The 14,465-nt window shown below is 61.3% G+C and overlaps 1 protein-coding gene across 1 annotated transcript in view; it reads right to left on the reverse strand.

Moving 5' to 3' along the window:
• PTCH2 (patched 2) overlaps nt 1–14,465 on the reverse strand; it is a 26,759-nt gene that overhangs the window by 6,844 nt on the left and 5,450 nt on the right. The window contains exons 2-11 of the mRNA XM_042031055.1: nt 14,448–14,459; nt 13,985–14,177; nt 3,999–4,188; nt 3,812–3,881; nt 3,479–3,570; nt 1,325–1,520; nt 1,110–1,231; nt 691–838; nt 329–460; nt 94–249 (exon numbers count right to left, since the gene is read on the reverse strand). Coding sequence (XP_041886989.1) covers nt 94–249; nt 329–460; nt 691–838; nt 1,110–1,231; nt 1,325–1,520; nt 3,479–3,570; nt 3,812–3,881; nt 3,999–4,188; nt 13,985–14,177; nt 14,448–14,459 — 1,311 coding nt within the window. The remainder of the gene's footprint in view (nt 1–93; nt 250–328; nt 461–690; nt 839–1,109; nt 1,232–1,324; nt 1,521–3,478; nt 3,571–3,811; nt 3,882–3,998; nt 4,189–13,984; nt 14,178–14,447; nt 14,460–14,465) is intronic.

Consider the following 14,465-nt stretch of genomic DNA (forward strand, 5'->3'; position numbering starts at 1 on the left):
GACATGGCCACCATTTGAGAGGAGACTTGACTACCCCAGAGCCCCCAGGGTCCTGCCCACCTCACAGTACCCAGCTCTTCTCCCAGCACATACCTGGGTGGTGGCTGCATTGAAGGAGATGCCCAGCAGTGAGCAAAGCCCCAGGCCAGAGGCAACGGAGAGAGCCACAAGCAGGACCCCAGCCAGGCCCACAGCCCCTTGGGACTTGGAGCAGTCCCACCGCAGCATGGTGACACAGGCGTAGGCCAGCTGGAAGAGCACAGTGGGTTAGCAGGGAGAGGGGGGCAGTGGAGGGCTGGCGGAGGACTGAGAGAAGGGGCACACGCACCATGAGGAGGTAGCCCCCAGCCACCCGGATGACGCTGACGTCAGAGAAGGACTTCATGATGTCGTTGAGCGTGGTGGTGGAGAAAGCGTGGACGCTCTGTGTGGCGTTGGGAGGGATGGAGTCCTGTGCCAGCTGCCAGAGGTGCACCCCATTAGAGGAGTCAGGACCCCCCTGCTCTACAGTACACCCGCCCCAGAGCCATTCAGGGTGTCAGCATCGCCACTGACAGTCCCCAGGGACCCACCGGACCACAAGAGAGTAGTGCCAGGACCTGTGGCCACATGAAAACCCGGGCACAGAGGGACGCCATGCACAGGCTCACCCCTGCCCAGCCCCATGTGGGGGCTGTTCCTGGTGCTCACCTCCACAAATTTCCTCTGCCAGGCCTCCAGGATGGCTCCCGCCTTCTCCTCGCTCCAGCTGATGTCATGGATCTCGTAGTCATCCTTGAAGTGCTCATAGAGCTGCCGGGGGCTCATGAGGAGGAACATGGTCTGCAGGGCCTCGGCGCTGGGGGACAGGCACGCACCTCGCTGGGACCGGCTGCAGCGCCCCAGGATGCAGGAATGGGTCCATCCCCCACCCCACAGCACCCATCCCCATCACAGACACCCAGGAGAGGACCCAGGCATCCTGCCCCCCTGCCCGGCCTTGCTCCAAAGTGCTGCCTTGCTCACTGGCCCCCCACATCAACCTCCCAGACAGCCCCACAGCCCCTCCTGCAGCCAGGGCAGGTGTCCTGCCCTGTGCCTGGGGATGCCCACACCACAGCAGCTCTCACCGTAGCAGCTTGCCCTGGGAGTCTTTGGTTGTGCCGCCTAAAATCAGCTCCTGCTGCCAGCGCATGAACTTCCTGGAGAAGCCGTGGCAGCCCCCCGAGAGTTCAGCTGGGATGTCGGGGCTCTGCAGGTGGAGGGGAGGTGTCAGGATCGTGGGGCAGGCAGGAGAGCAGTAATCCCCCACACCCAATGCTGGTCCTCACGGACTGTGACCCACCTGCTGGCTCTGCTTGTTGGGGGCACTGGGGGGACATTGGGGGTCCTGGGGGTCCAGGCAGGGCCGCTCCATGTAAGCCTGTCCCACCTCTGCCTTGTCTAGCAGCTCTTTGAAGCCTTCCAAGGATGTGAACTGCCCCAGCTCCTCCATCAGCTGCAGAGGGTCCAGGTTGCTCCACTGGATGTCTGGGCGGCCCCTGGGCAGAGAGCAGCACTGGGGTCATGGGGGATGCCAAAACCACATGCAGTACCACCACCACCATTGCCAACCCATCCTGTGGATGCTGGGGGTGCCCTCAAAGGCAGGATGTGAGGATGCAGATGAGCAGCATCAGTCTCCAGCGCATCCCTTACCCCCTCCCGGGGCCGCCCACAGCATCCCCCGTGCCCTGTGCGCCGCAGCGGGCCATGCCCCGAGTCAAGTAGCGTGCCTGATCCTGTTAGTCCGGGACAAAGCGGGGGGAGCCGGCCCTGCTGCCTGGCCCCGCTTTGTGTGAGCAGTCAGGCCGATTACTGCCCGTGGGCTAACATCTTGATAGAGGGGAGCAGGCAGGCAATAGCTCCTGGTATCCCTTACAGCCCTTCCTGCCATTTTTCCCCAGGCTGGAGTTTGAGGCTCAGCAGAGGTCCTGGGGGCTCAGCACAGTGCTGGGTGTGGAGTAGGTTCTTGGAGGTCCAGCAGGACCCCACGGGACTTGGATACCCAGGAAAAGGGTTTTTCCCATTGCCTGCAGATGCTCTGCTCCCTCCACCCCAGCCTGGGGAGCTGGGGGCCAGCTTCCAGCCTCACTTGGCTTCTTTTTTAGGACAGAAAGGACACACAAAAAAGCCAATAACCCAGCCCAGTGCTCCAAAGAGGGGAAGAAAAAGCCCCGAGCAAGTGTGGGCTCTGGGGAGAAACACAGCCTAATAATTCATGAAGGCTGGCTGGGCCAGAGCCGGCCACTCGAGATTCCCACATACCAACCGGAGCTGCTGCTGCTTCCAAAGAGAGCCCCTTTTATCTGCTTTCGCTTGCTTCACTGAGCCAGGGCAAATCCCTTTGTCTTTCCATAGATTGCTGCTCTTTGTTCTCCCAGCTCCCGGCCCCGCTCACCCCTCGGCGTTAAAAAGGGGGACGAGTCCCCATGGGCTGGCCGGCACTCAGCCGGGGTGCCCGCCCGGGCACCCGTTCACTCGGCTTCGAGGAGAGTTGAGTCCCATCGCTGCTCTGGTGCCACCCTGCTTGCCATGTACCCCAGGCCCAGGACGCTGCCCACCCTGGCAGGCAATGCCACCAGCATCCCGTTGGGCACAGACACCCCAGCCCCACTTGCTCCTGCTCCCTGCAGTTCCCCAGCCTGGGATGGGGAGAACCTGAGGTGTTGGGGGGGCAAAACCAGCCCCCTAGTCCTGGCTGGGGATGCTGCGGCCCCTTTCCCCTCCTCCCGTCCGCAGCAGCCTGAATAAGGCCACTATTTCATCTATTTGGCAAGGGGCAGCTTTCAGAGCAGCATTAGCATGAGAAAGCACAGGGCTGCGTTTACTGACAATGCACAAGCCGCCCCAGCTCTCCCGGACAAACACACCCGTAAACAGAAGGAATGTGGGGGAGGCTCCCCCGGCCCAGCCCGGGGTCCCCAGCCCCACCACCGTGGTGCGAGGAGCTGGCTGGGAGTCACTCGCCACCCAGCCCAGGAACTCTGTGCCCTCCGCACCCCTGGACACAGCTCAGGAGTGTGGGTGCCCCCTCACAATCGTGGCACCCACAAAGCGCTGCCAGGGGCAGGAGAGCAGCCTCAGGGACTGCCCGCAGCACAGCCACTGTCCCTGCATCCCCATCCCTGGCTGGTGGGAAAGCACGGCATGGCAGGGATGGGCAGCTCCTGCCTGTGGGCTGCAGCCCCCCTGCAGCAGTGCAGCCCTACCTGTGCCACGGAAGCCAGGCAGGGGAGGACAGGGACCCATCCCCAGGGTGTTGACCCAGCAGGACAGCAATGGTGGTGGGACCAACCTAGGGCTGAGCAGGACAAGCTGCAGCAGCACTGAGGCACCTTAGAGCAGGCAGAGCCAAGCTGCAAAGGGAGGTCAAGCACAGCCCCTTGGCAGCATCCCCAGCTCCTGCTCCCACCCATGGCCCTCCCATGCCTCAGGACAGTGCCACACACACACTCACGGGAGATAGGCTGAGCCTCCCTGCAGCTTGGAGCCTTCCCAGAAGCAGTCCAGTGGTGTCAGGATCACACAGGGGAACAGCTTCTCTATCATCTGTAGGAGGAGATGCAAGGGGTCAGCAGGGAGGGATCAGATCCCCCAGTCTCCCCCAGCCTTGCTGGGCCTCCCAGACCTGGGTCTTCCCACATCCAGCCAGCAGTGCTTCCACAGCACCTGGGGCTGACAAGCCCTGTCCCCACCACAGCCCGTCCACTGCCATTCTTTGATGGACTGATCCCGTGGGTCAACAGCCACCCCCAGGGGCTCCGGGGGGCCATCCGTGACCAGCACTTACCCTCTCGATCATGCCGTTCTCAATGATGGGGACGCCCGACTTGTAGCAGATCTTGTTCAAATCCCACGATCTGGAAAGGCAGAAGGAGGAGCTGAGAATGGGCATATCCCACCGGGGACATGACAAAGGGTAGGGGGATGTGCGGGCACGGCGGGGGTCCCCGTCCCCCATCTGGAGCCGGACTCACTTTCCGTACAGTGAGACTTGAACCTTGCTGGCAGCCAGGGCCGCCTCGAGGTGGAGCTGCAGGGCCTCCTGCGTCAGGATGTTATCCCCATCCCTCTTCGGGGTCTGGATCAACATCTGGGAGGTGTAGACGGACTCCTCGCCCAACTTCTCCTTGGTGTAGCGCAGCTCCTGGCTCACACGGCTGCCCGCTGTGGAGGGGACCATGATGTGCCCTGTCAGTGCCAGGGCAGGCAGAGCCCCCATCCCACCAATTTGTCCTGCCCACTAGCAGGGAATGGGACGAGCAGAATCAAGGCCGCGCAGCATCAGATGGTGCCACATTAACTCACAGGGGCTTCTTGGTGTGGGGTTCCCCAATTGCTGCATCCTCTGGGTGCTCACACCCAAGGGATCCAAACAGGGACCACCTGAGGACACACTGGACCAGGCATTCCCCTTCCCACCAACACAGTACCCAGCACCTGAACAGCTTGTTGAGTTTGCTTTTCCCAGGAAAAATCCACAGACAGATGATTGGTGAAGCAGAGCAGACCCAACCTGCCCACTCCCACCTGTGCACTGTGGTGGGTGCTGCAGACGCCCAAAACCAGCCCACAACATAGGAAGCAAAAATGGGGGCACCCCAAGCTAGCCCAGCTCCTGCATGGCACCCCAAGGCAGGCCGGGAATGAGTATAGGGAGAGGCAGGCACCCCAAAGTCCTTGCAGGTGTAGGCTGCCCCACGAGAGGTTTGGGGACAGGGGAGAGAGGTGGTGCTGGGGACATCACTCTTCCCTGCCAAGGCTCTGGGATGTGTTCCCCTTCAGCAGCAGGAGAGCTCCAAGCACAGCAGGGCCAAGGTTTCCGGCTGAAGCCGCCGACTTCATTTGTGGCTGCCTCGGCGTGGAAGAGGAATCCCCTCCCAGCCAACGTGGCTGGGGCTGGGACCAAACCCTGCATGGCATTTTGTGTGGCTGAGCACCATCCCGGGGACAGTTGTCCCCATCCCCTTCGAATGCGGGGCTCCCATCCCTCCTGGCGTAGCAAAGGGGAGACAACACAGCCCGGAGGAGGGTGGGAAGTGGACTCTGAGACCCCTCCCAAGTGCAGCACTTGGCTGCCCTGCTCCCAGCCCCCTGCCCAGGGTGGGAGGGATGCTGCCCTGGCACATCTGGGGTGTAGCCTCCATCCCAGTGCCACCCACTGGAGTACCCCAGGATGCCCAGCATGGGATGCATCTCAAGGCAGTGCTGCTGGCAGGGGCGAGGCCAGCTCCTGCCCAGCCCCAGGAAAGCGGGGGGAGGTCACGATTCATCTGCACCAGGACGCTCCCTCAGCAAGAGGCGGGGGCCCCGGCGGGCCTGGCCCCCCGCCAGCACCGAGGAGGCCATAGTGAGACCGCAAATAAGGAGCAGAATCTTCCCTTTTAATGACTTATTATATGGGTTGGTGTTTTGGTTTTTTTTTTTTTTCCCCTGCTTTTTGGGAACGGGGAGGGCAAACCATCTTTATTGTTCCTGGCTGGGCCAGGGAGCAGCTGGTGTCCATCAGATGCCAGTTGGGATAGAGGTTGTGCCAGGGACAGGGAGGGGGGGACATGGCCGCGGCTTTTGTGTGTGTGTCAGAGGGGATAGCAGCACCCAGGGTGAGGGGACGAGGACACAGGGAGGGTGGGTGTCGGGGCGGGGGTGGGGGGAGGGGGGGAAGCGGGACGCCCATCCCGTTCCCAGCAGGCTGGGAGGTCGGGCAGGAGGTGCGCCAGGCTGCTCTGATCTCAGCCATGCCACCCACGCCGAACCCGGGCGGGAGGTGGGACACAGCGATGAGGGGGTGCCCGACAGCGCTGCTGCTCCCGGGGGATGCATCCTGCTACGCCCTGCCGGCATCTCCGCCCAGCGCGGCTGCGGGAGGAGCCACACATCTGCAAGCATGGGGTGGGGGCGAGCCCCCCGAAAAATTAAAGAGAGAAAAAAAAAAAAATAAAAAAGAGAGAGAAAATAAAAAGCCGTCCCTTGTAATTAGTGTTAATTTGGAACAGGGCACTTCGAGCCGTCAGCAAGCTTCAAAGGCCGTGAGGAAGCATCAAATTCCAACACCCTAATTAACCAAAGAGCAACATGAAAAGACAAGGCAGCGCACACAGGGCTGCCAAGGACACTTCAAACGGGCGCGCGCCCGCCGGCCGGCCAGCCCGGGAGCGGGGCGAGACGCCCCACGCCGCACGCAGCCCCCCGGCCCGGGAGGAGGCTGGGGGGGCACCCCGATACCAACAATGAGCACGTTAATGAGGAACTGTATGTAAAATCTTCCTTTTTTCGTTGTTGTTGTTGTGTTGTTGTTTTGTTGTTGTTGTTGTTGTTTTGTTGGTTTTTTTAAAATTCCAATTAACAAAGGGAGCCCTTGGCTTTTTCATGCAAAGGGCTCTCTGGTTCCAATCAGGCGTCCGGTCCTGCTTACTAACAGCCTGCTCTGCTCCCCGACAGGGTTTGGCTTCACTGCCCTGGACCGCCACATCCCCCCGAAATCCCACAGCAGGGCTTGGGGGCAGGACAGTGTCCCGAGGCAGTCATGCCCTGCAGGAGCATCCTCGCTGGGGTGGGCACTGCTCCTTGGTACCACTGGCTGAGGGTTTCATGCTGGGGGGGTCACGGGGTGCAGGCTCAGAGCAGTTCAGGCTGGACGGTGTATTGGGACCCTATGCCCACTTGCACTCCAAACAGCCGGGGTGCAGAGCAGGCTCCTCCTGTGCCCAAGCAGGGAGAGTGGATGCCAAGGATGGGACAGGGTCCCTGGCAGCGAGGGCGGCTGCGTGTGCGGCTGCCTCCCATCCACAGGCCACGCGGGGGGAGCCCTCCCCATAATTACAGCATCCGCCACAAAATTATAGAGCAGGGCCGGAGCCTCCCTGCCCCCTTCCCGGCCACCCTGCCTGAGCCATTCCCCTGCCACTGCTCCCTAAACCCTCCTGGCACAGGACCCACAGCAGGCACTGCAGCCAGCTCACCCTCACACAGTGGGACCAACTTGTGCCCTCAGCTGCTCCAGCCAAGACAGAGCTTCAGCCCCTGTGTTGCCCCCCCTGCCCTGGAAGCTCATTCCACATCCCCCCCAGGGGCAGCCAGAACCTCCCAGACTCATCTCAGAGGGTTTGGGGTCAGATGAGCCCATGCCAGGTCTTGCAAAGCCCCTCAGCCCGGGGCTGGCCCCCTCGCAGCCAGCCGGCTGGTTATGACAGCAAGGGGACCTCCCACCATGCTCTCCCAGTGCAGGAGGTGGACAAACCTCGTGGTGCCCTGTCTCCAAGCACCCAAGGGTGGGGGGCAGCGAGCTGAGTGTGCCAGGGCAGCATGTCTGGGTGGCATGGGGAGGGCAGTGGGTCGGGGCAGGCTGCCAGCCCCACACAGAGCCCTCCCTGCCTGTCAAGGGTGAAGGCGAGGGAGGGATGTGGGAGGTGCTGGGGACCACAGAGAGGCACTGGTGTCTCCCCACGAGACACATGCTGCAAAAACCAGGCTGTGTCCCCTCAGGGTGGGTAGAGGCCATGGTCAACAGCACTGCCACCACACTGCAGATGGTACCCAGACACTGCCAGTGTTGTCACCACTTGGGTGACTTGGGTGGGACAGGATGGCGGGGAGGGAACACTCCTGGGTATGCATTCTCGCTTGGCCCCCAAAAACCAGGCCCTGTCCCACTTGGCGTCATGGGGCTACGGGATGTGGCAACAAATGCTGTTGAGTCCCAGATTCGGCTGGTGCACAGCTGATGACAGGGGATGCTGCAGCCCTGGCCCCAGCTCCAGCTGGGCCCACTAGCAAGGGACTTGACGAGCAGCCCCCTTTCTACAGCACAACATCCCAGTGCTAGGGTTGGAAACCACCACAAAGGCACAGCTGGGAGTGGGGCAAGGTCAGGTTGAGATCCCCTGGGAAAAGCCATCCCCATGGGGAACCCCCTTTGCAGTACCCCCACTGCTACAAGAGGCACCCACGGGGGGCAAACAGCGGCACAGACTGAGTGCATCCCGCTGGCAGAGATGCCCACCCTGGGTGATTAGAGCCCCGGAGGCTTCAGAGGGATGCCAGAACCATCCTGCAACTCAAGCACTATCCCGTATCCCGGTGGGAGGGGGTCCCGAGGCACCGCCCCAAGCATCCCTCGGCTGCAGCTTCCCCGTGCTGAGCGGCGTGCAAGCCGGAGGCCACCTTCAGAGTGTTGTGGGGCGGATTAGCTGGATTAGGGAGGCAGTGAAAGGACCCATGCTGCTCCGGAGGAAGTCTCGCCCAGGGCACACTGAAAGAGCCATTTTTACCTGTCCCGGCCGCTACCGCCAGCCTCGCCAAAAGCCCGGCGGCCCCATCCTGTCAAAACACGTCCTCCCGGCCCCATTCACCCCACGGCTGGTCCCGGGAAGGGGGGCAGCTGCGTGACAGATGGGTGCCCCCAGCAGCACCAAGGGACGGACGAGGGCTCGGCGCCGCCCCAGCACCTCCAACTAAACCCAGCCCCACCGAAGGGGCTCCCAACTAAGTCAAGAGGGGCGGCAGAAGACGGGGATGCCTTCAAAAAGCCAGCGGCGGAGGGGCTGAAAGGGCCCGTTTGGGGCCAGCTCCCCAGCCGCCGGCCCCGGCCGAAGTCTTTTGTTTAACGGCAAAGCTAAATTAATGTCTTTATTACCCCAAATCGGGGGGCGGCGGTTCCCAGCACAGGGAGGGGGGCAGCCGGGAGCTCGCACCGCCCCGGCCAGCGCCGAGGGGACAGCGCGACCCCCGAAAAAGAGAGAGAGGGAAAAAAAAAAAGCGGGGGGGGGGGGCGAGGGGATTCAGTTGGGAACTATTCACCGCTAAGACTCCTGTCAGCATTGACATAAATTTCCACTGGTGTTGGCATTTAGGCATTTGCCATTTCCATATGTATAGGGCTGCCTGTACTAATTATGCTAATCACCCCCTCTGTTGGCTGCTGTGAAAAATGGCCACATTAGGCACTCCACTGCTTGCTAATGTCACTTAATGTGTGGTTGAAACATACATTCATCCCCCTCTGAATGGTGAAATTTTTCCACATTGCTGGCTTCATTCAGGCAAGAAATGAATTTTTTGAACTCAGACCACTTTTCCAGGCCCGAGGGAGAGGCAGATAATAAAACCCTCTTCTTGGGCCCTGGCGCTGCCCCCTCCCAGCCGCCAAATAACATTTAAAACACACAAAAAAAAGAGCCCCTTCCCTAAGTCCGTAGATATGTCCAAGTTAAAAAAAAAAAAAAAAAAAAAAGAGGGGAAAGAAAAAGGAAAAACACTTTCTAGGAAATAAAAAAATATATAAGTTGAAAAGCAAAGCAAAATGGATAGGGGCAGACAAGCCACAGTCATCTGTAAAGAGTCTTCCAGTCTCTTTGGATTAATTAGCAAAATTTTCCAGCCCAAAAAAGCTGATCAAGCTGTCAAGGAAGGGAAAAGGAAGAGCAAGAGGTTTTGCACTCACCTCCCAAAGATAAATAAATAAAGGTGAACTGCCTGGACCCCATCTTCTGGTGGGTGGGGGGGCTACTGGGTGAGCTTCCTTCTCCCCCCTCCCTTCTTGAGGAGAAAGGTTCTTTCAGAGCCAGAGGGGACTTTGGAGCAGAGGGGAGAGCCAGGCAGGCAGGTTTCTGGGATAACAGGGACCTCAGGAGTTCGTGGCAGCAACATCCCAGCTGCTTCTCACTCCTCCAAGCCCCTGAGGACAGGGGCACAGTGTCCCCACAAATACCCAGACCCTGCAAACAGAAGACAGCAGGGTCCTGAAGGAAAAATCCCACCAGGCCAAGCAAGACAGTCCCCAAGGACCCTGGGCTGTCCCTTCCCTTCCCGCAGAGCAATACCTGTGTCACCACACCCTAAGAAAAATGGGGACCCTCTTTCCCCAGGACACCCATCTGGAGACAGAGCAGGGACATGGCAGTCCAGGAGCCACCCCTTAGGAGTGAAGCCAGCTCTGGCCAGATCCTAGCAGGCATCTTGCTGCCCCAGACACGGGGACAAACTGCCATTAGAACCCCCCAACCTGTCAGTACCAGCCCCACACAGCCCCCCCAGATTCACCCTCTCCTTTCTCAGCCCCTGCACAAACATCCCACCCCACAAACCCACCCGCCGGCAGCAACGAGACCACCCACCTCTCCGTGTGCCCACCCAGGAATGGCTGTGGCATCCCACTCAGCCCCACTGCTGCTGTCCCACACCCCTCCACGGGACCCACCAAGCACAGTGGGGACAGGGGCTGGGAAGAGGGGCCACACAGACAGCGGAGAGGGCGTTCAATCCCCGTCCTTGGCTTCCTGTTGTGGCTTTCCCATTCCCTATGCCCCTCTCTCTGCAAAGAGAGTCAGCCAGTGTCTCCTCTCCGTCTTTCCCTGTCACGGGGGGAGCTCCAGGCTGCATCCCAGCCCTATCCTGGGTGCCGAGGAAGGGATGCCCTGTGCCAAGAACTGTTGCAGAGATCAAAGAAGGACAAAAGCCACTGCCAAGAGGGTTGGGGGTGTCTCAGCTTTGTGCCCCAAGCTGAGAACAAGGGAGTAAATTCCCCTCACCCCCATAAGATGAATCCTATTTCATCCCACCAGTACATTTGGGGTGTCCATGACCCCTCCGAGAAAGGGACAGGGTCTTCTCCAGGGAGACTCGGCAGCTCTTTGAGAGCGCGACGGCTGTGCGGGGCGCTCGGCTGTTCCGGTTAGGAATTAACCCGGCCTTCCTTTGAACCAGCCCTCAGCGCTATAAATCAGGCAGACCCATTCACCACCCAGGGCTCTGCCTGCCCAGAGCTTGCCTCCCCGGCCCCTTGGCCCTAAAGACGCCCTGGGAGAGCCAGGAACAGCTGCCAGGTGTCTAGAGGTAACTCAACACTCGCCGCTAGCCGGGATTTCAAAGCCTCCGAGTGGCTAATTGCTTCGGAGGAGCCTAATTGAACATTTCCACAGTCGAGTCCAATTTATGGGGTGACACAGCCTCCTTCCATCTCCCAAACAGGGATGCAGGTCAGGCGTAACCCCAGAACACCGCAAGAACCCCTCAGCCAACTCCCTGGTCTAAGGACATTCCCAGAATTGGGACAGGGGACCCTCTGCTTTCCCACAGTGGCTGGGATCACAGCCGAGGCTCAGGAGGACATACCATCAGTATGGCCCGAATGCTGACCCCAGTCATGGGGCCAGAACAGGGCTGCCCCACCCTGCTCCCCTCTTTGGGGAGGAGGGGGATGGGACAGCAGTACCATGCTCCCATGGGAAGCAGCTCCCTTCCCTCCCCTGCTCGCCAGGATCCCAGCTCCCAGAGGGCTGAGCTCAGCCTGAAGCGGGGACTGTCTGGCACAGGGTGACACTCTGCTTCTGCAGCTCTGGGACCTCACCTGGGTGAGGTGGTTTGGGCTGGAGCATCACCACCCTTCATCCCTCAGCCTGGCTAGGCAGAGGCAGGTGATCAGGTACAGTCGCCACAGGCTTCCTGAAACCCTAAACCACCCTGCCCCTGAGCTGGGACTCACTGGGCTAGGATGATGGGCCTGGGATTCCCTGCGCACATACCCTGCCCCTTAGACATCCCACAGCGCTGCCTCAGGGCTAGGATGAACCACACTCCCACAAGCATCTCACAGACCCAGAGGAGGTAGGAGCTCAGGGACCCTGGGGATCCCAAACCTTTGGAACCAAGCTGATGAGGCACCAACTTTTCCAGCCAAGGAGCGAGAACTGCATTGCTTCAGTCTGGCAAAGTGGTACCAGGCTCACTGCAGAGGATGCACACTCCAACCCTGCCACACACCGGGGAATGTGAGAAAATAGGGGCTGAGAAAAAACCCAAAGCAGCTTCAAGTGCTCTGGATCCAACCACACAGTCTGGGAAATCGTGTCCCGCTCTCCAGGGGCATCCAGGCCCTCCTGTCCCCTGATAATGCCCATCACCACAGCAGCAGGATGGGGTGCAGTGATCAGGGCAGGGTATACAAGGGGGATGCTCTGATCTCACCAGAAAAGTAAAGCTGAGACCAGTAATGAGGCCAGGACCTACAGATGGTTATGGGGTGCAGCTCCACAGCTGATACACGAGACTGAAAGTGTCACTGCAAACCTTCTTCCCACATCTTGACCCATGTGTGCCTGCCAGGGACCCCATGGGACTAAAGCCATCTCAGACGCATCATCATTGTCGGTCACAGGTTGTGCCAGCGCCTGAGGACACTGGGGCTGTGCCTCCCAAGAGCAAGGCACAGAGGGGTCTGCCCCAAGTGCACACTCCCGGGGGAAGAGCCCTGTCAGGAAGGACAAGGGGAGGCTCTGAGTATCACCCTTGGCATCACACGCCATCCTCAGCCTGGCACTGCAGATCCAGAGCAGGGACTGTGCGCAGACCCAGTGCACCCGCTGCCCAGGAAGGGGCAGGACACCCCAGGTCAGCGGTGTTTCACCACGGAGTGAAAAAAAAAAATTAAATCTAGTCCCTGACACTGAAGAGGATGGGAAGCCATGAGAAAGAGAAGGTTCCTGAGAGAGGCCCCCGGCACCCACACTACAGCCAGACCGCAGTGTGGGGGAAATCCCCCAAGAGCAGCCGCAGTTGCTCCTGGCTGTGCCCGTGCGAGCAGGGAAGCACAGTGGGGCACAGGAAAAGCCGGGTTTCTGGGCGCTTCCAGCCGTCCCCAGGCTTGGCCCCTTCCCCATCCCACTCTCCACCCTGATGTGCCGCAAGTCCCATTCCCCTTAACAGGAACAACCACAGCCGCTTTCCTGGCCACAGTTCTACAAAACTCTTGACTCCTTGCTACCCCAAAAGCACAATAAAAATTCAATGGAGCCGGAGCCACGACCCAGAGTGAGGGAACCACGGAGGGAGCACGTCCCTGCTTCAGCAGCCGCGGCTCAGGCGCTGGTTAGACCGGGAGGTATCACTGGATTTCTCTGCTACGTGTTGCAGCGGAAAGGGGTGATGGAGACGAGATCCGGGGAGGGGGGACAAACACCCTTGGGGAGTGGGGAGCAGGTGGGAAAGCCGGGCATTCCTGGGCAGAGGTCCGTGCGTGCATCTGTGTGCAAGCAGCCAGGGAGCGCAGAGCTCTTTTTTTTAAATTAAAAAAAAAAAAAAAAAAAAAAAAGGGGGTGGGAGAGCAAAGTTGCTTCTATTGTTGAACCAAATCCAAGAGTAGCTGAGGACCACACAGGGAGCGGGGCGTGGGGGAGGAGGCAGCGCTCCCGCACAAAGATGGCTGACACCCCTCCGCTGAGCAACATCTGCCCCTGCACAGCACCCCGCGGGGACCCCCGCCCGGGGGATCCCCCCGCCGCGCCCGGCGGCACGGACGGGGGGTACGACTCGGGGCGCTGCCCCCCCAGGGCCCCCCAAAGCCGGAGGGAGGCGCAGGAAAAGCAAATCCCAGACCCGTGAAGCGGGGCTGCAGGGATCGGGGAGAGAAAATCCACGCTGGAGTTATTAATAACAAAGGAGGGGGATCAGCCGCTTCCACTCGGAAACGGGGATTTGCTCCTGCCTGACCCTACCCGCGCTCCCGTTCCTCCCGGGCAAGGGTCCCGGGCCGGGACTGGCGGCTCCGCGGCGCCGGCTCTGCCCCGGTGCGGGCTGCGGCCGTCCCCGGGGGTTCTTCCCACCGGGAGGGGGGTGTCCAGCACCATCCCCGTCGCATGTGTCTGCACCGTCCCGCGGGGACCCCCGTCGGGACACGCGTGGGGGTCCCTCTGCAACTCGGCACCACGCACTCGCGCAAGGCGCAGCCCGAGCGGCCGCGCACACGGGACCCCCGCTCGTGGGCACCCACGGGCTCGTCCTCCGCGGCCCCGCTGGCGGGACGCCCGGCGGCGGCATCCTCATCTTCCTCCTCCCGCCCCGCTCCCGCGCTGTCACCTGCCTGCCGGCCGGCCCCGCACTCCGCGCCGCGCGTGGGGGACAAAGCCGCGGCCGGGAGAGGGACCGGGACCGTTCCCACGGGCGGCCGAGCCCGCAGGGCCGCGCTTACCTTCCACCCAGAGGTGCTCGATGTCGGTCTCGATGGAGGCCACCCGTAGCCCCACGGCCAGCGCCCCGAACACCAGCAGCCCCACGAAGAGCACCTTCCCGCAGTGCCGCTGGATCCGGCAACCCAGGGCGAAGAGCAGCGCCTGAAAGCGGGCCCGCAACCACAGCGGGGTCCTCTGGCCCACGGCCCTGCCCTGCGAAGGGGGCGAGGATCGGGTCAGCCCGGGAGAGGAGACGGGTGAGCCCCTGCCCAGGGAAGGGGACCCGCAGCGGGGCGGGATGCCCGCGGCCGCCGCGCTCTGTTGGCTGCGGAGCGGGACCGTGAGTGCCGGAGGTTCACGGAGCCGGGGGACAGGGGGATCCCCGCACCCGCCCGGCCCGCCCCGGGCTCCTCCACGCTCTCCGAACTCCCCTCCCCGGCCCACAGCCTCCGCGAGAGCGGGCGATGCTCGCCCCTCACTCACCTCGGGCAGCGGCTTGCG

This window comes from Corvus kubaryi, unplaced genomic scaffold, assembly GCF_017639235.1.
Source record: "Corvus kubaryi isolate FWS band 111438036 unplaced genomic scaffold, C.kubaryi_AGA036_p1.0 37334, whole genome shotgun sequence".
NCBI lineage: Eukaryota > Metazoa > Chordata > Aves > Passeriformes > Corvidae > Corvus > Corvus kubaryi.